The sequence below is a fragment of the Coregonus lavaretus genome (assembly GCF_964263955.1).
Source record: "Coregonus lavaretus genome assembly, chromosome: 2".
Lineage (NCBI taxonomy): Eukaryota > Metazoa > Chordata > Actinopteri > Salmoniformes > Salmonidae > Coregonus > Coregonus lavaretus.
In genome coordinates, this window is record NC_139989.1 from 72,334,313 (window position 1) to 72,360,802 (window position 26,490).

The 26,490-nt window shown below is 40.4% G+C and overlaps 2 protein-coding genes across 2 annotated transcripts; both read left to right on the forward strand.

Moving 5' to 3' along the window:
* Positions 1–18,921: 18,921 nt before the first annotated feature.
* Positions 18,922–21,153, forward strand: LOC311140305 (NLR family CARD domain-containing protein 3-like; the record flags this gene model as incomplete). The annotated part of the gene is made up of 2 exons (XM_084175310.1): positions 18,922–20,699; positions 20,964–21,153. 2 exons carry the CDS (start codon positions 18,922–18,924, stop codon positions 21,151–21,153), a joined length of 1,968 nt encoding a protein of 655 aa, XP_084031436.1.
* A 1,291-nt stretch (positions 21,154–22,444) lies between these two features.
* Positions 22,445–26,061, forward strand: LOC311140307 (stonustoxin subunit beta-like; the record flags this gene model as incomplete). The annotated part of the gene is made up of 3 exons (XM_084175313.1): positions 22,445–22,623; positions 24,850–24,896; positions 25,451–26,061. Coding segments are annotated over 3 exons (750 nt in total), but the record flags the coding sequence as incomplete, so codon positions are not given.
* Between the last annotated feature and the right edge of the window lie 429 nt (positions 26,062–26,490).

Below are 26,490 nucleotides of genomic sequence, written 5' to 3' on the forward strand. Positions count from 1 at the left end.
GGTCAACCCATCGGACCCTACCGTGGACCTCTATCCCTGCCTAGACCCAATATCCCTAAGCATCAACGAAATAAACAAAAACATCTAAGATCCCCACATGTATCCAATAACATCAAATATCATTCTACAAAAATTTATACCTACGAATATGACACAAATTATGTATTACACATGCAAATATGTCTATATTTCATTGCAGACACTGGAATGTAGTCCACTACACTTAATATCCCCCGTAGTCTCGACTTCCAATGTATTGTTGATGATGGAATCGGAATCTTTCCACACCCTCCTTGTTTCATCTCCTCCAGTCATTGTCCTTTCATATTGTCCCTTCATATTGTCCTTGTTTGAGTATTTCAATCTCCACATATTCCCCCAAATGCTTCTGGAAGAAAAGAAAAGACCAAACAGTATCTTTTGCAAAACAACACTTTCAAATTAAACATCAATATCAACTAAGAATATAAAAATTATATATAAATGATGTATGAATCAATATAAATGATAGAATAATGAAATAGGATAATGTGATTCATTCATACACTTCCCCCCTTTGATTCATAACATCATACTAAAATCACCCTAATATTGAAAAAAAAAAAATGAAAAATGATCAAATATTCAAAAAGGATATTTATCATCCAGTCCCACTTGTCCATCTTCATCCAGATCAGGAACAGTCAACAACGGCATCTGAGTGTTGTCTCCAGGCATCACTACTCCAACCTATCTCAATATCATAGCTTTCTCAAAGGTCAGTAACAAATTACAAAAGAAAAACATCACACACAGCGCTATCAGAGCTGCAACTAAAATCTGAACCATCACTGCTCCTACTGGGCCTAACTGATCTTGCAACCAAGTCTTCGCTGACCATCCAGCTCCTTCAGATCTACCAAACGCATCCCTTATATTCTTCAACGCATAGTGATACTATTTGAACTATCTGGAATCAAAGTATAGCTAATATTATCAATATGATCTGCCAAAAATGTTACACCATACCATGGAAAAAGTCCCCCCTTCTCTCTTAGAATTATCCTCCAATGATAGGCTTCTCAGACTATGAAATGTCGCCATGTCCCTTTTCACCCTATTTCCAAACCTAGATTCAGATTTATCTGTGTCTGGTGCTACCCCTCTTTTAATGGTAGAAACCTCATATGGAAGCTTCAACGTTGACATGTAACAACATCCTGTCCATCCATAGGGTAAGAATATATACGCTTTATCACCACAAACCCTCCAAATATCTCTAAAATTCCCAATAGTCACATTGTCAGGCAAAAGCTAATCTTTCACCATCAAAGTCTTGCTCTTCTTACTACCTGGAACATAAAAAAGTAACATTATATTTCTCATTACTACCCTTAAGGTCATGCTTACCCAAAGTTATCATATAATCATCACAATCTGATATTCCCATAAACATACCCCTTACATCATATGTTTTATTAGAACAAAAACAACTTTTAGCCCTCACTGGTTTCACCTCCAATGCATCAGGGTTCGCTGTTAACTGATTTTCCTTCCCATCTAACAAATGCACACAAGTTAATTCACTTAACCCAATAACACTTAAACCTAGGCTTAAACAAATGTTTTGACAACGACATTATTTTATCTGTTACTGATTGTTGCTGATACAATAGCCATGACAAAGCATAAGACTGACACATACTTGATAGAGGTCGAGCGAACGTCTAAAATGGAACCCCACGTGTCTGGTGCTGGAATTCTCAACATACATGGACCCTCAAGATTCCTCCCTGATCTTACAGAATGAGCTAGCTGCTGGAACCAAAGATTCCTACCTGCCCATCCATTTTTAATTTTCACAACAGAAGAATCAAACCCATCCATTTAGTTTTTCTCTTCCCTAATGAGCGGTACTGATCAGATACCTCTCCTTGTCTGTCATTAAAATCAAAGACCTCATCCTGTACCTCCATGATAGTATCCTTCACTATTTCAGATGAATCTATATTCTTCTCTACCACTATCTGCTCTCCTATTTTAACCCTATTCGTACTATCATTGACAGCACTCTCCATCCGTAACATAATCCCCTGAGTCCTTCTTGCTACCCTCTTTAATTTCAGAAAAGTTGTTGTCGGTGTCGGTGTCATACTTCCTACATTTGATATTGCCGTCACATCATTAATCCCTTCCAAAGTTACCATTAAAGTAGTTGATTTAGTTGATGTATTAACACCCTTAACTACTTCTAGTGGGAAAGCTACCGATATCCTCTGTGTATTATCTACTGTTGGAGTGACTACTGTAATCTACTCCTCCTGAACTCCCTCTGTGACTGTGGAAGCTTCAACAGATTTCACATCTTTCCATTTTAAGCGTTACTTTACGAATTACATAGCCTTTTAACCAATAATTCTTAACCGGAACAAATTTTAATGCTTGCACTAGATAAGTACACATATATTCTCCCTGATCTTTCTCAGTAACATTACGCAAAATAAGTGAACAATCACTCATAACCCTCTTCCCCTTCATATTGTTGTACAAAATATACTTCCTTTGACTAGGGGGCACCGCCTCTACATCTGGTCCTGATAACAATACTTCTTCTCCATAATTATCTCTCCATGTGGGAGGAACGTCCCCTCCCCCACTCCATCTCTCACAGCTACACGGAAGATTAGCTGTCTCACCCCTCCTAACCTTAATAACAGTATTTTCTTCTAAAATTGGTGCTGGAGCTATTGGTTCCCTTGTAATCAAATGCGATATATTTATGGCTTTAATAACTGTCAATGTTGAAAGAGTTAAATTGCTTCTCACTGTTGTTTTAATAGACTGACGTGTTAATGTCCTTATTGTTACTTCATCTAGTTTCCCCAAAGCTTTGAACTCTTTGCTTGTACTTCCATCTATCACCACTAGTGTCAAATGACGTAAATGTAACTTACATTCACTCTCTCTTCCTACTCTAAACCCTCACTTTCAAACTTTTGATTATAAAAAATACACCTACAATTACCTTGATCTTCCTGCTGGGAATTGTAAATATAGATACTCAATCACCCTCAATCTTCTCTTATCATTCAGCAACGCATACTTTCTCAATGCATCTGCTCCTAACAGATCTAAACTCCTACCATATCTATCTTCCCACTAAACTCTAAAATGTCCTTCACCACTGTTCTCTCTCTCTTACTACTAACTTTGAAACTTAGCTTACTGTCTTAGAGTTCCTTCAACCCTAGTTCTCCTAACTTTTTTTTTATCTAATCTTTTCTCCTAACCTTTAAAAACCTGTTTCCACTGATTTATTCACAAAATCCTTTACCACCAAATTTTAGAATATGTGATTGGGAAGTCCCCACCTGCTTCTGACTTCTTCACACACAGACTTGGCAAACGACTAAACATCTTTTAGCCTAGCCTGAAATCTCTTGGTGTAGGAATGTAACCCAGAATAACAGTCACCCCTTTTAACTTTATTTTTCAGACAGATTGTCTAATAGGCAGTCTAATAGATTATTATCCTTCCTATGATATTATCTTTTTAAGCAAATATGATTCCCAAAAACCCTACTTTTTTTTTTAAACCCTCTACCAGACAGTCGTCTAGTGTACATCTTATTGTACAGTTCAATTTACACCATGCATCTCTTCCCAACAATGCAATAGGTATATGTTCTAATATTAGTATGTCTATTTTAATTTCTCTTTGATTTTTTATAGCAGAGCTCAATTGGTTCCTTAAGAGTAATTAGCTGTTTTACTACCTCAAATCCCTATCCTAATTAGTTAATTTTACATAGTGAGATGTTTAACCTCTTTAGGCTGAACACAGATAAAAGCTTTTCCACTATCACCTCATTTCTCATAGTCCTTTGTTTTTACTTCAATTGTTAGATATTTTCTCTTCTTCTCTAATCGGTGCTATCAGCTGACACCCCCCTTCGTATCTTATAGACACCTCTAGAATCCTTGCTCCGGACCCCTGTAGGGGTTCACCGGTCCTCCAGATGATCTTGACTGGCCCCTGTATCTTCCTCTGATGTTTCCCTCTGATGTTTCCTCCTGACTTATTGCACTCACAGGTAAAGTAACCAATCTGTCCACAATTATAACACTCTTCTGAAAGTTGCTGGAAGTGTAGCTGAAATCTTCCTCCTCCTTCTAAGCCTTCTCGTCCTCTTCCTCTCCAATTATGTGTCTGTCCCGAAACTGGCTGTGGATATGAAACACCTGGTACCGCCCTTGGTGGCTGGTACAATTGCGGTTGGCCTTGTTCAGTTGAAGCTGTAGCAGTGATTGTTGATTTGGTTCACTCTGATTCTTCCTAACCAAAGCTTCTCTTCTCCACCAGTTGTATGATTGAGTTTTCTGAGAGTTTCTTGATCCTGTTCTTTCTTGCTGTTGACATATCAGGATTCTTCAAAAGCTTATATTCTAAGTTCTGTCCTCGAAATATCATCTTCCATCATCTTCTTACTATTGGCCTTTCCTTGACCTCAATGTATTCTTCTCCTCCAATTCTTGGGATTCTTTTCTCAGCAGGTTTTCTTCTGTATCTTCCCGTCTTGAGTTGTTCATCCAGTTGTGTTACTTCTTCTAAACTATTCGCTTTATCCAGGCATGATAAGCATCGGTCTATATCTCCTTCTATTTCTTCTGTGCCAGTCCTTGTAGGATAAACTCCTTTTGAATACACAGCACCTTTAGTCTCTTCTTTATCGCTGTCTTCATCTGAACTCGAATCTCTTGTATCCTTCTTCCTTCAACTTCCATCAGAGATCAAATCTCTAGTATCCTTCTTTCCTCTCTTGCCAACTTCCTTCTGATCACAGAGTCATATCCACCCATGATCTCTTCTCAATCACTCTGATCTTCATCTTCATCATCTTCTTCAAGTTCCATCTTCCTTAACCTCACTCTTCTCTTCCCGACATCTCATTTTCTTCCTTCTGGAGTTTTGGATTCATCTTTATCGTCGTTTCTGCTTGTCCTCTATCTATTATTCGTTCATCTTCATCTCTGATGCAATAATCACCCTCCTGGATGATCACTGGAAGCTGAGGATAAACATCCCTAAGCTCTACTTCCTTCTCGTAAGGTGGGTGTCTTTTTGCTGATTCCGTGTGTGAGAAAGGTGTACTAACTTCTGCCATTAGTTTTTCTGTCGCCTTCTCTTCCTTTAGCCTTTTCTCTATACCTTTGTTTATCTTATCGCTGGAATCTTTTATCAGTTTTTGTTTGAGAATGAAGGGCAACTTTTGTTTCATTTGCCGGATAACCTCGCAATACCCTTAACTAAAGGATTACTATTTTCAACTATATCAACCGGTGTAATGACTTTCATAGCCTTGCTGTCCTTTCTCCCCATTGTAACTACTCTTTTATATTCCTTTATTGTGACTTATTTTATTTTAGACTATATAGCCTATGGCTTCCCCCCCTTTAATTATTAATATAAACCTAAACAAAAAAATCTTTTAAATCAATCAACCAAAATATGAATATTAAAAATTCTATTAAAAATTTTATTCAAAAAATATTTTTAATTCAAATAAAAAATCAAATAAAAATCAATTAAAAATTATGAACAATTAAAACCAATTTTTTATTTCTATATCCTATCTTACCAATTTATCAATTAGTGGCTACCTTACCAATCCTAAAACCAAGCCCTCTAACCTTACAACACTACAATTCCCATAAACCCCCTTGCTCTATAAGCACCTAATTATCTTAATTTTACAGAATAATGTCAGTACTTAATTTCCAACACAACTGCAGTCAAACCCAAGTGATGCCAGAGACTCTAAAATGCAAATTTTATTCAAATGATCAGTCTGTTGCCAAGCCTCTGCGAAATTGTCATAACATCAAATATCCTGTAGGGGAAGATTTTGTAAACAGAACCAGCCTCAAAACCTTTTGACTCGATCCTCCCCTTGTCACGTGATGTCACGTCAGCACCTCTCTTTCTTTCTCCCTCTCTCTCCTCTCGTTCCTCTCATATGACAAAAGAGCATAGAAACAGAAAAAGAATTTAGCAGTCATGCAATCACTGAGTTATCCACATTCAATATTCCCCCACTCATATTCACTCTAAGACTTAACTCAGGACTAAATAGCTCAATAACATTTTTATTTATTTTAATCCGTCATTTAATTTAATTTATTATAATCCGTCAACATATATCTAATTTATAAATTCGCTACATCTCAACAAATAGTTTCATTTTCAAACAACAGCCGCTTTAAAACTAGAAGATTCGTGTTAAAATCTCTCCTCTTTGTTCCCTCGTCTGTGTCTCTGTCTCCCCCTGCAGCCCAGTCTAACAGAAATATGACCCATTTACCCACAATCACCGTGTTGTAGTTTTAGCAACCCCTCGTGTTGTAGTTTTAGTGCGTAAAATCAAACGCATGCGCAGTACATTCATCATTACGAATTCACCATGGAAGCAGCTCCAAACAACAGAACGTTAGCATTCCGCTATAGCCCCTCTCTTTACCCCTTATAGACAAACAATAACACTTAACAGAGCTCACATTTGCATAGAACTCTGAATTCTACACACACGAACATAATTTAAGAGGCTTATTCCATCGCAATGACCCCCTAAGGTCACCCGTTAGCATGTAGCACGCAACACAATTAGCATTTAGCATTAGCCTTTATGTACAATGTGGCATGAAACACAACCAGCATTTAGCATCAGCATTAGCATTAGCCTTTAGCTAACCTGTGGCTGGCACCACGCAACAGGTACCTTTCACTGCCCTTTTTCCTTTGTCTATTTCTCTACCGTTTGTTATGCCGTGGGTTCAATGACCATCCACTGAGAGATTACCCCCAAGCAGACATTCGGATGAAAGATGAGCAATAATCACAAATCAGATAAATCTCATCAACCCGAGTTTTTTAGAACACACCGAATGCACATTCTATTGCGCAAACGGATTTTCGGCCCATCATTAGATGGCCCACCCCGGGGTCTTAAATGGTGCAGTGCCCTAATGTATACGTATCTCTGCCTTGTACATCTGCCAATATCTGCCTTAATCCCTACCACCGATTGCTCTAAAATTCCAAGCCTACTCTCCCCCCTTTTGCCCTGTCTACCAGTGCAACAATTCATAATGATTAGCCAGACCCCCAGTTCTCAGCAATAACGCCACACGAGGCACATTTCAGTCGTAATGGTACATTTCTCCAGTGCACACTCACACACAGCATCCAAACTAACAACCTCCAAAGCTGTGAGGAAAAACTCACCCTTTTCTGGCCATGACTTCAGAACGAGTTAGCTTGGCGGCTGAATGAATGGAACAAAGAAGATTTGCAGACCAGCCCCACGTTGGGCGCCATTTTTCGTATCGAGTAAATGCTGGCAATTATTGCTGATAAACAAAGGAGTCCGCTCATACTGAACCTTTGATCATAAGTTTTATTCATATCACAAGCTTTCAGCATGAGTTACGGGTGTCAAGATCCCCCGGAGAGCAGCGTCCTCGAATTGTAATGGCTGCTCTAACCCCCTATCCCTCCAGCATATACTTATAAACAATGTGAAAATATGGGTTGCTCCCCCTGCTGTCCAATCACCAGTCTCCCCTGGGGCGTCACCCTACAACTGGCTACTTTTGAACTAACATAAACAACATTCTTTCAGTTCCACTTAAAAAACCATTAACAAAGGCATAATCCTAATACACTACAACTACTTTTACTTTCACTTCACTACATTCCTAAAGAAAATAATGTACTTTTTACTCCATACATTTTCACTGACACCCAAAAGTACTCGTTACATTTTGAATGCTTAGCAGGACAGAAAATGGTCCAATTCACACCCTTATCAAGAGAACCTCCCTACTGCCTCTGATCTGGCAGACTCACTAAACACAAATGCTTTGTTTGTAAATTGTCTGAGTGTTGGAGTGTGCCTCTGGCTGAACGTACATTTTAAAAACAAGAAAATCGTCTGATTTGCTTTCTGTAAGGAATTTGAAATGATTTATACTTGTACTTTTACTTTTGATACTTAAGTATATTTTAGCAATTACATTTACTTTTGATACTTAAGTATATTTAAAACCAAATACTTTTAGACTTTTACTCAAGTAGTATTTTACTGGGTGACTTTCACTTTTAGTTGAGTCATTTTCTATTAAGGTATCTTTACTTTTACTCAAGTATGACAATTGGGTACTTTTTCCACCACTGGAGTTAACATTGTCATGGACGGCAGAAAAGGACTCGAGACGGACATTGGAGCGGGAAAACAACGTGATTAAAAAGGAGGAATATACAATGATTAAAGGATAGGACATTTATTCAACTATGAAGACAAATTGCTGTGGTTGAGGACAATATTGAAGTGAGTGACAATCAGGAGCTTATTGAGAAACGAAAAATTATTGGAATTGTTGGAAACATTGGACAGTTTGATGAAAGTATTGAGCAGTGGAGTTCATATACAGAACAGTTTGAATATTTTGATCTTGTAAATGACATGGATGAGGACAACATTGTGCCTCCATGTTTTAGTGTAATGGGGCCAAAGACATTTAATTTACTAGGCAGCCTGCTACAGCCAGACAGAACAGGTAATAAGACGTATGGGGATATTGTGGAGATACTTAAAGGACATTTTTCACCAGAACCACTAGTTAATGCTGAACGGTTCAGGTTCCACAGGAGACATCAGGAAGAGAGAGAATCAGTAACAATGTTTGCTGCTGCATTAAAGAAACTATCAGAACAGTGTGAGTTTAATGCTGTTCTAAATGACATCATTAGAGACAGACTAGTATGTGGGCTACGGAGTGAAGCTACACAAAAGAGACTGTTGACTGAAAGTCATCTGACCTTGGCAAAGGACATTGAAATCAGTGTGTCCATGGAACTAGCTGCTAAAGAGGCTCACCAGTTGAGTTCATCAGGAACTTAGTGGGTTCATCTAACAATCCTAATCATCAGTTGATACATTTTAATCTCATACACAGGGTAAACCTTCCACCTAGAAAACATAATTTAATAGAAATCACAACCGCTCCTCTGTGTCATCTATGTAATCAAGGTGCCTTGGGCTCCTTTAATCATATGTACTGGGAGTGACCAGGGGACATGTTTTGGAAAGAGGTATCCTCATACCTTGTTCCCCCAAACTGTTATTACTGAATGATAATTCACCACTGTCATTACAGCAAAGACGTATAATGTTGTCAGGTTGGACAGCAGCTAAAAAGATGTTGGAACTAAGATGGCAACCACCACACCTCATTGGATCAGCACTTTTATAGATATCATTTATTTAGAACTATCCACTGCTAGGATCCATGGGGTTAGCCCTTCTCAAATAGTGGGGCGCGCCCCCCAGGGGGGGCTCGGAGCGATGCCGGGGGGGCGCGTGTGACCCTGGGGAACATGCTTTTTTTTGCCGCAGGGAGTAGTTTTTTTTTGCACCGAACAAAAGCACAGAGTAGGAGATATGAAGTGCAGATAACAAACCCTTAAGAGATGCCATGGAAACATATCTAACAGGGATGAAAAGAAAGGCGGAGAGAGACGGAGATAATGAGACAAACGTAAGTCTCCCGAAAGCTAAGACAAGGAAATATGACGAAGCGTATGTAGCGCTTGGCTTCACTGTGACTACGGTGGGAGAAGAGGAAAGACCGGTATGTTTACTGTGTCTAAAAATGTTGGCAGCGGACAGCATGAAGCCAAATAAATTAAGGCGTCACTTAAATACATTACAGCCCAATCACGCTGATAAGCCGCTTGAGTTTTTTCAGCGAAAACATGCCGAATATTGCCAACAATCGTCCCGCTTTGTGAATGCTACTTCAGGAAACCAGCGAGCACTGTTAGCATCATATAAGGTGGCGTACCAAATTGCTCAGTGCAACAAAAAAAAAACACTCCATAGCAGAGGAGCTGATACTGCCTGCAGCATTAGACATGGTCTCTGTCATGCTGGATGACGCAAGTGCTGCAAAAATAAAAACTATCCCTCTGTCCAATGACACTGTCGCCAGACGTATAAATGACATTGCTAACGATCTTAAAGAACAGCTGGTAGATAAACTCAAAGACAAACGTGCCTTTTGCCATTAATCCTGACTTCCTCATTTTGCTAAAAAAAAATCAGCACAAATGGTTTTATTCATTTTTGTTTTATAGGTCAGTGTTTCATATATTGGGCTCCTGAGTTCATGTTGCTGATCAATTTGAATTTATTATTATTTATTGATTATATTTTATTTTATTTTTCAGTATCAAATGGTCAAAATGTTTTTACAGTTTAAATAAGGCAAATTTCAGCCAAATAGATGCACTTTAAGTCTTTTCTGTTACAGACTAAAAAACAATGTTAATAAAGTTATTCTTTGTTGTAAGTTGATCAATATTTCTTTATTTTATTTTTATTTTCTTTAATGTTAATAAGGATACAATGTTATGCAGAGGTGTACAATTTCATAGACAAATGATACTATTTCCAGTTGCGGCGGAGAGTTGGGGGGCGCGAAATGTTTACTTATTCCTAGGGGGGGGGGCGCAACTGAAAATAATTGAGAAGCACTGGGTTAGCCAAACAACAAATGCAGCTGAAACCATAAATAACTCCTGTCGTGGGTTTTACCCAACAGATTGACCGTTAATTATAATGTTTGTGCAAATGTGTACCTTGATTTAGTATTTAATTTAATGGAGATCAGGTTGGGTGTGTTGGGGTGGTCCCAGGAGGGGTTGGAGGGTGGGTTGGGGTGGTCCCAGGAGGGGTTGGAGGGTGGGTTGGGGTGGTCCCAGGAGGGGTTGGAGGGTGGGTTGGGGTGGTCCCAGGAGGGGTTGGAGGGTGGGTTGGGGTGGTCCCAGGAGGGGTTGGAGGGTGTGTTGGGGTGGTCCCAGGAGGGGTTGGAGGGTGGGTTGGGGTGGTCCCAGGAGGGGTTGGAGGGTGTGTTGGGGTGGTCCCAGGAGGGGTTGGAGGGTGGGTTGGGGTGGTCCCAGGAGGGGTTGGAGGGTGGGTTGATGCAGCTGAGGTGGGTGATTGTATATGTGGTTTATTATAATTGTATTTACCTGCAATAACTAGTTTCCATAATATACTGATGTATTTTTTAACAGTATTGTGTCTCTAGCTGTATAATCATTCCTGCTGCTATTTGTTCTGATATATGTTTTAACAGTATTGTGTCTCTAGCTGTATAACCATTCCTGCTGCTATTTGTTCTGATATGTATTTTAACAGTATTGTGTTTCTAACTGTATAACCATTCCTGCTGCTATTTGTTCTTGTCTGTGTTCCTTTCAAATAAATAAAAAGTTGATCACAGAGTTTCAACTGAAAATCAGAGACCGGGAAATCAAGTCACATGCTTCCACTGTGGCAAGGTGGGACATCAGGTGTCGACATGCTGGTGTAAGGACATGGATTGTCCAGTCTGTGGTAAAAAGGGCCACATCGAACAAGCCTCCAGAAACAAAAAGAGAACAGAGAACAGGAAACAGACATTCCAACGAAAGACAAATATACATGTTCACACTGTTGAGTAAGAGAACACTGAGGTGAGTGACTCATCAGACCAGGAAGTCACACTGAAAATCCTGACTTTTTCCTGGCGGGCCGCACGGCTACTATGTCTCCCCCTTGCTAGAGGGACAGCCGGTGGGTATGGAGATTTACACAGGGGCAGCTGTTTCTCTTGTGTCAGAAAAAAGACACTGAAACACCTTCCACTTCAACCATCGCACCTCGTGTTAAAGACTTACACAGGTGAATATGTCGCTGTGAGAGGCATCACTGATGTCACAGTTCAGGTAAACAGACAAACTGAAAAGCTGCCACTCTATGTTGTGAACGGAGACTATGCATCACTACTGGGATGTTCATAGTTGGAGAAGTTACCAGGCGTCCACTTTAGCATATGCATCAGATGCATATCAACCAGCAAGGTGCAAGGTGTGCAAACATGGTTTGTTAAATAAACGCTTGATAAATAGTGCATAAACTATTGTAAAGGATTAATTACATGTAGAAGTATCGCACCATTATGCAGAAGTCACATGCATCATTATCAGTTTCTATCTGGTTTCTATTGGCCATTCATCCATTGACGACAGAACAGCATATTTTAACTGGATGATGTTACTAGTTTCTGCTTAGTTGCCAGAGCAATGCTGCTGCTGGAGTGGTCATGTGATAAATACATTGACAGCACAGATATTGTTGAGAAAAGTGACATTTGGAAATAGAGCTTCACCTCTTGAATTTGGAGAGTTATTTGATAAAGGTAAGTGTCATAGAAACTGCAGAATATGCTCTTTCAGATACAGCACTATTTAGAAATCACAATGTTTTACCTGCATGTGACTCTGAAGGAGGATTTGATAAAGAGATGCTCCTTTCCCTGCATCTGTCAATTACAAGATGCGTCCATCTCTTCATGTACAATTTGACAACTGATAATATTGTCACTCATCAGATTATTGTCAGTGTAATCTGGTCTATAGGCTAACTCTTATCATGTGTGAAATTAGTTTTGGTATAGTTTAGGTGTAGTTTTGATGTGCCTGCTGTGAGGCTGACTGGCATCATTTGTTTGTCACTCATCAACTTCGGTAGTCAAGGATATGTTTTGCGTAATTCTAAAGGCCTACTTTTTGCAACACATTCTCACACTCAATTAGAGCAAATATGTACAAAAAGTATTTTAGCAGATTTTGTGTGTTTTTGTGTGGCATAATTCGCCCCCCAAAAATGTATTTTCCTATTAATTAAGTCATAGAAAAATGGTTATTTTCACACGAATTAAGCCACACAAAAATGCACAAATACGCACAAAATCTGCTGAAAAAGTTTTTGTGCATATTTGCACGGATTGAGTGTGAGATTGTGTTGACTGCAACACATAGCATGTTTTCGTTTCCCTTACAATACATTTGATTAGTAATAGAGTTACAGTAAATAAAACAGTCCTGTTGTGGTATCTGAACAATTTATGACTTTGCTAAGGAAATATACTATGGTTTGGGACAAAGGAGGACAGCACAACATGTCTGCAGATGTCTGTAAATTGACGCTGAAATCCTTTGATATAATAAACCTTTATAATCAAAGGACAGTGTCAGCGGAATTCTTGTTCTCACAGCATCTCAGCATAGTTCTCGACACTACACTGTAACAGCTTATTTTTACAAAGTAAAATGGAACAGAACGGTATCAACCTGCAAGATGCGGTCAAGTGGCGTCTTGTCTTGGCAGATTAAGTTGGGAATAGGTGTGAAAACAACGGGTAACAAGGCATAGAATACTTTTCTGTTTGTGATTAAAACATTCTGACAAAGGAGCAGTGTAAAATACAAACATTTAGGAAAAGTCAGGGAGCAGGACATAGGTTTATTTGGGGTCTGATTCTAATGTTAAAAGGCAATTCCTCCACTTTTCAACCTCATATTCATCCTCTCCAGCACCACAACAGTGTATATATTTGGGAAAACAGCACGTTTCTATGATCTGTAGTTAAAAAGATAATAAGATTTTTTTATTATTTTTTTCTTCTCTGTGACATAAAAGTAAACCCAGTGATTTCCACCTGCAGTGAGTTTCTAGTTTCCAGCCCAATGGAGTAAACCCAGTGATTTCCACCTGCAGTGAGTTTCTAGTTTCCAGTCCAATGGAGTAAACCCAGTGATTTCCACCTGCAGTGAGTTTCTAGTTTCCAGTCCAATGGAGTAAACCCAGTGATTTCCACCTGCAGTGAGTTTCTAGTTTCCAGCCCAATGGAGTAAACCCAGTGATTTCCACCTGCAGTGAGTTTCTAGTTTCCAGGCCAATGGAGGGGATTTTATTGTTCCCCACACCACTGCAAATCTGATTGGGTTTGAACATTTCTGGTTTCAAAATAACTTTTGATTACATCGAGTAAAACTTTTTAACTTTATATTTTTTTTACGAAACTTAGAAAAACACCCTTTTCACATATGCTTTAATTTTATAAATATATTTTGCAGCAACACCTGCATACTGTCACATAACCAGAGGAGGCTGGTGGAGGAGCTATAGGAGGACAGGCTCATTGTAAAGACTGGAATGGAATCAATGGAACGGTATCAAACACTTCATTTATTTATTCAATTTCAGCCATAAAAATGAACCCGTCCTCCTATAGCTCTTCCCACCAGCCTCCTCTCGGAAATGTCTCTTTTCTGGTAAAAGAGAAGTTGAGAATACCACATATTGTTTCTGTTTTGTCTACATGTCTCTACAATAAACCACAGGTTTTTTCTTGAGACTGATGGGGAAGAGTGGGGTGGAAAGGCTTTTTCAACACTACTGTAGTTAGCACAACCTTGTGACTAATTGAACTTCCTGTTTGCTTTGCGATACTTGCGTGGAGGGAGGGGGTTCAATGTTATCTTTCTGACTTCCCAATACCTTCCCCATGTCTCATATTCACTGTTATCTTTCTGACTTCCCAATACCTTCCCCATGTCTCATATTCACTGTTATCTTTCTACCTTCCCAATACCTTCCCCCAGTTCAGAGATGGCTTGATGTGGTGTGCAGCATAGAGTGTATAGTCCTTTAGTCTCTATGGACCAGATGGTAGTGTACAGTTCAGAGATGGCTTGATGTGGTGTGCAGCATAGAGTGTATAGTCCTTTAGTCTCTATGGGCCAGATGGTCGGTTGGTGAGGGCTACAGCATGGGGAAAGAAACTGTTCAGATGGGGGTCTATAACATCCAATCACATAGGTTTACAGCAGCTGACAGTTGCAACATCATTGCTAATAATGCAAACTGCCTTGGTTTAGATAAAGACAAGCTCTGTACAGATGTAGGATCTTAATTTAATCAGCCTGTTGCACTTTTCCACATTTCCATTTTGAAAAATGTCCATTCATTATAATCCACATAATAATTCAAATGTCCTTTTGCTTCAGGATTATTTTCCTTCTGTAGCAAACTGGCTCAAATTAAGATCCTACATCTGTAGCAATATACCTGTCTTTAATTATTTGGCACTGTGTTCACCACAACCAACATGCTGCATCTCTGTTTAGGGGTCAGTGGTCTAAAATGAGTCTCTCTGGGGAGAGAGGGGAGGGGTGCCCTGCCTCTAAAATGAGTCTCTCTGGGGAGAGAGAGGAGGGGGGCCCTGCCTCTAAAATGAGTCTCTCTGGGGAGAGAGAGGAGGGGGGCCCTGCCTCTAAAATGAGTCTCTCTGGGGAGAGAGAGGAGGGGGTCCCTGCCTCTAAAATGAGTCTCTCTGGGGAGAGAGAGGAGGGGGGCCCTGCCTCCAAAATGAGTCTCTCTGGGGAACATGACACCAAAGCTAAGAGGTGAGATTACAATTTGGTTTAAGAATTCTTACGTTTATTTCCAAAATGCTATATCCACAATTTTTTTCAGCAGAGATGATTGCCTTGGGTACCTTCAATATTACTGTTCTCAAATGTTTTATTAATGGATTTGAGATGTGTATAAAAATAAATGTTTTATTGGCTAAATGCTATATATCCATTGTTTAGTTGGAATGGAATGTTCGTATCCTGTATATTTGACTGTGATATGTGGTTGTCTCACCTAGATATCTTAAGATGAACGCACTTACAAATGCCATATCTTAATTTGACCCAGTTTCTCACAACAGGAAAATAATCCTGCAGCAATAGGAAATGTAAATTATTATGTGCGTTATAATTTTTTTTTTTTTTTTTTTTGTGGTCGGTACATTTCTCAATAGGGCAAATCAAGTTTGACATTTTTAAGTGGAAATTACAAACTCTAGAAGCCTTTTTAAAGCTTAAATACACTACAATATGGCAACTGTATTGTAAGTCACTCTGGGCACGGTTTCCCGATAGCGATGGAATTTAGGCTTACCAGTGTTTTAAGATGCATCTTTCCTACAATGGCTGAAGATGTAACATGTATTTCCCACGCACCACGCAGAGAGAACGGCTGATGTTGTAACATGTATTTCCCACGCACCACGCAGAGAGAACGGTCGCCAAGTGCGTTGTTGGAGCATGTCGTTATTTAGAGGATCGAAAGAAAGGGAGCGCTGCTCTTGGATCAGTTTTCTCCATTCAAATCTTTCCTCAACATTATAATTAGTTCACAATACTGATGACAGATCAGCTCCTAGAGAGATATTACCACCTACGGCTGCAAATATTGAGGCGGCTTATTCTAAATCACAGATTTGGCACATCATTGTTCACATGTTAGGCTACACATCATGAAATATATTGAGACAAATTACAGACAGTAGTCTACAAGTAGCAAAATAGAACTCAATTAATTGATCATGAAATTTACTTCAATATGATTGAAATAGGCCTATAGCCTAATGTTTATATTTTAATGCAGTTATCTCGGTTTTCATTCTAAGCATCAATTTATACATCCCTTGTTTGAATCAATTGCAAAGACATTTGCAACTTTGTATTTGTAGTCAACTTTGTTCTGAATTTATCGGCGGTCACAGAGAGACGGATAAACCATGTGATTCTATGTTTAGCGGAGATCTTCTGTGTATAAAGTGACGCGGGAGGGCAAAAAAGGATCTAACGACGCACTTGGCTGTTTTACAAGTGGTCTGAGGCAGGTGTTAGAATATGAGCGTTTTCAAGTGCAACGTTAATAACGATGGTTTTGGGAAACAGCTCAGAGATTTAACAATGCTCCTAAGAAAGTTCTAACGATTAACTTAGCCTTACGGTGCTTTTGGGAATCAGGACCCTGGATAAAAACATCTGCTAAATTCAAATGTAAATGTTTTACATACACATCTCATATTACTGTATTTAATATATATATATATATATATATATATATATATATATATATATATATATATATATATATATATTGATGTCACAAATGTATCATGTGTACAGGTCTTTATAAAAAATTTGGTTGTTTGTTACATTTGACTGTGTAAAACCTAGCAGTACTACATATTTCTCTGAGAGTGAGGCAGATATATATTATTACTGTGTAAAACCTAGCAGTACTACTTATTTATCTGAGAGTGAGGCCGATATATATTATTACTGTGTAAAACCTAGCAGTACTACTTATTTCTCTGAGAGTGAGGCAGATATATTATTACTGTGTAAAACCAGAGATTTAACAACGCTCCTATGAAGGTTCTAATGATGAACTTGGCCTTAAAATGCTTTTGGGAATCCGGACCCTGAATGAAACACATCTGCTAAATGTTAAATGACTAATTGACTAAAACATAAAATGTAAATGTTTTACATACAGATCTCACATTACTGTTTTGAATTATTTTTAAAAAATATTTAAATATTGATGTCACAAGTGTATCATTTGTACAGTTCTTTATTAAAAATGTAGTTATTTGTTACATTTAACTGTGTAAAACCTAGTAGTACTACTTATTTCTCTGAGTATGAGGCAGATATATAGCATTTTGCAAAAAAAACATTTGTCTCTCTGAAATTAAGCTATTAAGTGATCGATTTTAAACAAAAACATGTCTGTCATTGAACAACACCATGCCATGATTAGCTAGTGAGAAAACACAACCATTTATTTGATAATTTCTTTAAACAATAGAAGCTAATTTACGAACATTTCTGAATATGGATATATAGCGTTTTGGAATGAAACTCTTCTTATGTTTCCCCATCTGAGCTCAGAGTAGATGAGACACGTAATGTTTGTCTCTGTTGTGTTGAAGCCCAATCAAGCAGGAGAGACCAGCCTCCCCTGTACCCAGCTGTGTGTCCATGAGGAGTGAGTGGTCTATGAATCGTCCTATAGGGTTTAGAGAGGGAGACTTTTCTAGTGAACAAAGGTAAGAAGAACTCATGGGTCATGGTCAGTGAGTTAAACAACACTGTCTCTAGTCATTTCTCCTCTCCCATTTTCCCATTTATTTTTGTTGTTTTCATAATCCATAGGCTAAAACTTTTTTCCATTGTCATAGTCCTAAAACAATATTAAACAAACACAACATTCCCTCCCTATGTGTGTGTGTGTGTGTGTGTGTGTGTGTGTGTGTGTGTGTGTGTGTGTGTGTGTGTGTGTGTGTGTGTGTGCACTCCCTGGATGAGATTTAATCTCATGTTTTTTCTACAGCAACCAACAGGAGATATCAGAGTCAGAGATTCTCAGTGGTCAGTCTTCCCAGAGTCATCAAACATACCTGGCCTCCATATTCAGTGTATGTGGTCCTGTTATGTACATTTGTTTTTGTTAACCTCAAGTAAAGTTGATCTGTCAATCATTCATTCATGTGTTAATGAGAAAGCATTTAGTCTCTTGCTTAACTTATTTACTTGATTTATTTCAGTTGCTTGAAAAGAATATTATGACATTTGTGAAGAACGAGCTGAAGATGTTCAAGAGGATTCTTAGTCCAGAACTCCCAGAAGGCTTTGAGAGTCAGAAGCAGGATAAGGAAGTGGTGGACGCTGAAGATGAGAAGCAGGAGAGCAGTGCCAGAGAGGGGGCTCTGAAGATTACACTGCACGTCCTGAGGAAAATGAACCAGAAGGAGCTTGCTGACACACTGGAGAAAAGTAAGAGCTGTCTGCCTCATGTTGAATGCTGTTTTAGAACATTTAAAAGCTGTAGCTAAAGTACAGCTAAGTAGCTGTGTAACTCAATGATATTGTAGCAGCCTTAACACAACACCTAGTGACCTCATCAAGTAGCAGCAGGGATGTGTTGGAGAGAGAGAGAGAGAGAGAGAGAGAGAGAGAGAGAGAGAGAGAGAGAGAGAGAGAGAGAGAGAGAGAGAGAGAGAGAGAGAGAGAGAGAGAGAGAGAGGAGAATAAATGATTATAATTTAAACTTTATAAGACAGTCTTACAATACTGTAGGCATTAAAACAGATGTAATATTAATATCCTCTGTGTTGTTTCTAGATTCAGATGAGCGTGCTGTGATGCTTCAACGTGAACTCAAATCTAATCTAAAGAAGAAGTTTCAATGTGTATTTGAGGGGATCGCTAAACAAGGAAACCCAACACTTCTCAATAAGATCTACACAGAGCTCTACATCACAGAGGGTGGAACAGGAGAGGTCAATAATGAACATGAGCTGAGACAGATTGAGACAACAACCAGGAAACAAGCAAGACCAGAGACTGCAGTCAAATGTAACGACATCTTCAAACCCTTAACTGGACAAGACAAACTTATCAGAACTGTGCTGACAAAGGGAGTCGCTGGCATTGGAAAAACAGTCTCTGTGCAGAAGTTCATTCTGGACTGGGCTGAAGGAAAAGCAAATCAGGATGTCCAATTTGTATTTTCATTCCCTTTTCGGGAGCTGAATTTAATGAAAGGGGAAAAACACACTTTCATTGAACTTCTCAATCACTTCTCAATGGAAACCAAAGAATCAAGAATCTCCAACTACGACAAGTACAAAGTTCTATTCATCTTTGATGGTCTGGATGAGTGCCGACTGCCCCTAGACTTCCGGAAGAACAAGATCTGTTGTGACGTCACAGAGTCAACCTCAGTGGATATTCTGCTGACAAATCTCATCAAGGGAAATCTGCTTCCCTCTGCTCTCCTCTGGATAACTACCCGACCTGCAGCAGCCAATAAGATCCCTTCAGGGTGTGTTGACCAGGTGACAGAGGTACGAGGGTTCAATGACCCACAGAAGGAGGAGTACTTCAGGAAGAGATTCAGTGATGAGGACCTGGCCAGCAGAATCATCTCACACATAAAGACATCAAGGAGCCTCCACATCATGTGCCACATTCCAGTCTTCTGTTGGATTTCTGCAATAGTCCTTGAACACATGTTGAGTACAGACAAGACAGAAGAGATGCCCAAGACTCTGACTGAGATGTACTCACACCTTGTGGAGTTTCATACCGAACAGAAGAATGAAAAGTATCTTGGGAAAGAAGAGACAGGTCCACACTGGAATAAAGAGAGCATTCTGTCACTGGGAAAACTGGCTTTTCAACAGCTTGTTGAGGGCAATCTGATTTTCTATGAAGAAGACCTGAAAAGGGCTGGCATTGATGTCAATGAAGCCTCAGTGTACTCAGGATTGTGCACACAGCTCTTTAAACAGGAATGTGGGCTGTACCAGGACAAGGTGTACTGCTTCGTGCATCTGAGCATTCAGGAGTTTCTGGCTGCTGTATATGTGTTCCTCTCATTCATCAACAACAATGAGAATCTAATGGCAAAACCTCAATCAACCAGGAACTTTTTTGCGCTGTTCAGAGACAAGCCTGAAGTTACTTTCTACAAGAGTGCTGTGGATAAAGCCTTACAAAGTGAGACAGGAAACCTGGACCTGTTCCTCCGCTTCCTTCTGGGCCTCTCACTGGAGTCCAATCAGAAGCACTTACGAGGTCTACTGACAAAGACAAGAAGCAGCTCACAGAGCCATGAAGAAACAGTCAAGTACATCAAGGAGAAGATCAGGGAGAATCCCTCTCCAGAGAGTTGCATCAATCTGTTCCACTGTCTGAATGAACTGAATGACCATTCTCTAGTGGAGGAGATCCAAAGCTACCTGAGATCAGGAAGTCTCTCAGATGCCAAACTGTCACCTGCACAGTGGTCAGCTCTGGTCTTTGTGTTGCTGACTTCAGAAAAGGAGCTGGATGTGTTTGACCTGAATAAATACTCCAGATCAGAGGAAGGTCTTCTGAGGCTGCTGCCAGTGGTCAAAGCCTCTAGAGCTGCTCTGTGAGTACATCAAATGACATTTAAGTACTAATCATCAGGAAGAAATATTCAGTTTAGAGAAATATATCTATTATTGAAAAACATATTGAATCAATGCATTGATCTTAAAATTAGTATAACAATATGACCATACAATTCTAGGAGACGGAAGATTAATCTATATGTTGTTTGAGAGAATAAACCAAATGCATCTGCCATTGTCCTTCTACACTACAGGTGTTAAATTAACAGTGTGTTTGTGAAATCATGATGATCTCTTTGCAGGCTGTCATTCTGTGGAGTCACAGAGAAAGGCTGTGCTTCTCTGGTCTCAGCTCTGAAGTCAAACCCCTCACACCTGAGAGAGCTGGATCTGAGTAACAATGACCTGAAGGATTCAGGAGTGAAGCTGCTCTCTGCTGGACTGGGGAATCCCCACTGTAAACTGGAGACTCTGAGGTCAGTATTCCTGTAGTTGGTCAACAAGTGATAACTGTTCACCAGATCCACATGTGTTTACCAGGCACACATAGTCCACACCATATGTGTTTGGACAGTGAAGCTTACAGTTTTTTAGACAGAAAATTATTCCAGTCATCATCCACCATTCAGTTACTATTGGACAAAACATAACCCAAAACACATCCAAAACAAACTGCAAATGCAACCAACGAGTTTACAACCAAATACTCAACTTTTGACTACTTTAACACACTATAAGTGAATTGGTCAGAATACTTATGACTTCTTCAAATGGGAGATACATAAAGTGCTTTCATTTCTAAACGGTGAAACAGATATGTATTAAAATATCCTCAAATAAAAGGTGACATTATATACTGTCACCTCAGATGAAACATTTGATCTCAAATCCAAAATGCTGAGGGTATTCATACATATCTGTGTTCCTGTTTAGAAATGAAAGGACTTTATGTATCTAGTTCTCCCATTTGAAAAAGTTTTAATAATTTGGACAAATTCACTTATATTGTATTAAAGTAGTCATAAGTTTAGTATTTGGTCCCATATTCCTTACCTGCAGTGATTACATCAAGCCTGTGATTCTACAAACTTGTTGAATACATTTGCAGTTTGTCTTGGTTGTGTTTTGGATGATGTTTTTCCCAATAGAAACTGAATGGTGAATAATGTCCTGTCATTTTGGAGTCACTTCACTTGTATTGTCAGTAAGAATAGAAGATGTTTCTGAACACTTCTACATTCATGTGGATGCTACCGTGATTATGAATAATCATGAATGAATCATGAATGATGATGAATGAGAAAGTTACAGAGGAACAAGGATCATTCCCCCTCTGTTATTGGTAATGGTGAGAGGTTAGCATGTTTTGTTGTAGCCTCTGTAACTTTCTCACTCATTATAATTAATGATTCATTCATGGTTTTTATTAATCAAGGCATCATCAGGATTCAGTTAGTAGTGTTTAGAAACATGTTATCTACTCACTTAGACAGAAAATTACTCCAGTCATCATCCACCATTCAGTTACTATTGGACAAAACATAACCCAAAACAAACTGCAAATGCAACCAATGAGTTCACAACCAAATACTAAACTTTTGACTACTTTAATACACTATAAGTCAAATGGTCAGAATACTTATGACTTTTTCAAATAGGGGGAATAGATACATAAAGTGCTTTCATTTCTAAACGGTGAAACAGATATGTATTAAAATACCCTCAAATAAAAGGTCTCAGCTCAGTAAGAATAGCAGTGTGATTTTAATATGATTTGACTCTTTGCAGGCTGTCAGGCTGTCTAGTCACAGAGGAAGGCTGTGCTTCTCTGGTCTCAGCTCTGAAGTCAAACCCCTCACACCTGAGAGAGCTGGACCTGAGCTACAATCACCCAGGAGACTCAGGAGTCAGACTGCTCTCTGCTGGACTGGAGGATCCACACTGCAGACTGGAGAAACTCAAGTATGTAGAGGGTTTATGTCAATGTTCATATCAGACATGTTGGAGTTATCAGGCTAGTTAAGACAAACATTCTGACCACCACTTGGACTAAGTTATATAAAGACTGTGTGTGTGTGTCCAGTGTGTGTGTGTGTGTGTGTGTGTGTGTGTGTCCAGTGTGTGTGTGTCCAGTGTGTGTGTGTGTGTGTGTGTGTGTGTGTGTGTGTGTGTGTGTGTGTGTGTGTGTGTGTGTGTGTGTCCAGTGTGTGTGTGTGTGTGTGTCCAGTGTGTGTGTGTGTATGTGTGTGTCCAGTGCGTGTGTGTGTGTGTCCAGTGTGTGTGTGTGGGTCCAGTGCGTGTGTGTGTGTCCAGTGTGTGTGTGTGTTAGTGTTAGTGTGAGTGTGTGTGTGTGTGTGTGTGTGTGTGTATGTGTGTTTCCAGTGCGTGAGTGTGTGTGTGTGTTTGTGGGTCCAGTGTGTGTGTGTCCTGATACACGTGCACACACACACACACACACACTGGACACACACACTCACACACACACACCCACACTGGACAAACACACAAACTGGACACGCACACACACACACACTCACAATGGACACACAAACACACTGGATACACACACAAACACACTAGACAAACACACACTCACACACTGGACACACACACACACACACACACACACAGAGTGGACACACACACACACAAACACACTGGACACACACTGGACAGACACACACACACACACACACTGGACACATACACAGAGTTGACACACACACACACACAATGGACACACACATACACACACTGGACACACACACACACTGGGCACACACACACACGCACACACACACTGGACACACACACACACTGGACACACACACACACACAGGACACACACTGGACACACACACACAAACTGGACACGCACACACACACTGGACACATACACACAAAGGACACACACACACACACACACACACTGGACACACACACACTTGACACACATATACACACACACACACTGGTCCCAGACACACAAAAAGGAAACACACACACAAATATACACACACACAGACAGTGGACACACACACACAAACACACTGGACACACACACACACTCACACACTGGACCCACACACACACACAGACACACACACACACACACACACACACTGGACCCACACACACACACACTGGACACACGCACTGGACACACACTCAGACTGGACACACACACACACTGGGCACACACACACACACACTGGACACACACACACACTGGACACACACAAACACACTGGACACACACACACACACTGGGGACAAACACAAACACACACACACACACACACACACACACACACACACACACACACACACACACTGGACACACACACACTTGACACACATACACACACAAACTGGACACACACACACACACACACACACACACTGGTCCCAGACACACAAAAAGGAAACACACACACACAAATACACACACACACACACACACACACAGACACACACACACACACACACACTGGACCCACACACACACACTGGACACACACACACTCACACACAATGGACACACACACACACACACACACACACACACTGGACACACACGCACACTGGACAAACACACACACACCTACACACACACACAGGACACACACGCACACTGGACACACACACAAACACACTGGACACACACTGGACTCACACACACACACTGGACACACACACACTTGACACACATACACACACAAACTGGACACACACACACACACACACACACACACTGGTCCCAGACACACAAAAATGAAACACACACACAAATACACACACACACACACACAGACACACACACACACACACTGGACCCACACACACACACACACACACACACACACACACTGGACACACACACACACACACCGTACACACACACTGGACACATACACACAAAGGACACACACACACACACACACCGTACACACACACTGGACACATACACACAAAGGACACACACACACACACACACAAAGGAATCACACAGAGTGGAAACAAACACACACACACACAAACACTGTACACACTAGACACACACAAAGTTACATGCTGACTGTGTGTGTGTGTGTGTGTGTGTGTATGTGTGTGTGTGTATATGTGTGTGTGTGTGTGAGTTCAGGTGTATCCCTCAATGACTGTCTGTTCTTCTGCTTACCACTACAGTGTGGAACATGGTGTAGAGATCACATTGAAACCTGGACTTAGAAAATGTGAGTGTTGACTGCTGTGAAGAATATGACTAAGAATAAGTCTTAATTCAAGTGAAGTCAAAGTCAAAGACCACCATCATTACTTACTTGGTCATATTAAATATCAGCTGTAGTTCTACAGAAGCACAAATCAGGGACACCAAAGTTTACAAAGAGTTGCTTTGACAATGTGTGTGTGTGTGTGGCGTGTTTGTGTTACTTTAGAAATGTGTGTGTGTGTGTTCATGCATGCTTGCATGAAGGTGTGTGTGTGTGTGTGTGTGTGTTCAGGGTGTATGTGTATTCAGGATGTGTGTGTGTGTGTGTGTGTGTGTGTCCAGTGTGTGTGTGTTCAGGATGTGTGTGTGTGTGTGTGTGTGTGTAATTAATGGGAATAAGTGTGTTTTATATTACCATACAGTATAACATATGATCATTCAACAAGTCTCAAGTTACCTTAACTTCTCCTTTTGATACCTAGAAACATCTACATTAAATGAATTAGTGAAAAGTGAGTTAACATTCTAATGTGAATGATGATGATTTCTAATATTGTGTCTGGTTTCATCCATCAGATGTCTGTGATCTCACACTGGACCTAAACACAGTAAACAGAGACCTCTCTCTGTCTGAGGAGAACAGAAAGGTGACATGTAGGAGAGAGGAGCAGCCGTATCCTGATCACCCAGAGAGATTTGAGTACTGGGAACAGGTGCTGTGTAGAGAGGGTCTGACTGGGCGCTGTTACTGGGAGGTAGAGTGGAGTGGGGAAGGGGCTGTTATAGGAGTGGCATATAAAGGAATCAGCAGGAGAGGAAGGGGTAATGACTGTCTGATTGGATACAATGACAAGTCCTGGAGTCTGCTCTGCTCTGACAACAGTTACTCTGCCTGGCACAATAATAAGTCCACTACCATAGACGTCCCCTCCTCCAGCTCCCACAGAGTAGGAGTGTATCTGGACTGGCCAGCCGGCACTCTGTCCTTCTACAGAGTCTCCTCTGACACACTGACCCACCTGAACACATTCCACTCCACATTCACTGAGCCCCTCTATCCAGGGTTTAGGGTTCATGATGACTCCTCAGTGTCTCTGTAAATAATAACCATGGTAACACTGACACACACACACACACTGGACAGAACACACATACACACACTGACACACACACAGGACACACACACACACTGGACACACACACACACACTGGACACACACACACACACTGGACACACACACACTGACACACTGGACACACACTGGACACACACTGGACACACACACACACACACACACTGGATACACATACACACACTGGACACACACACACACACACACACACTGGATACACACACACACACTGGACACACACACTGGACACACACACACACACACACACACACACACACACACTGGACACACACAAACACACACACACTGGACACACTGGACACACACACACGTACACTGCACACACACACACACACATACACACACTGGACACACACACACTGGACACACACACACACACTGCACACACACACACACAGGACACACACATGCAGGACAAACACACACACATACACACACTGGACACACACACACTGAACACAC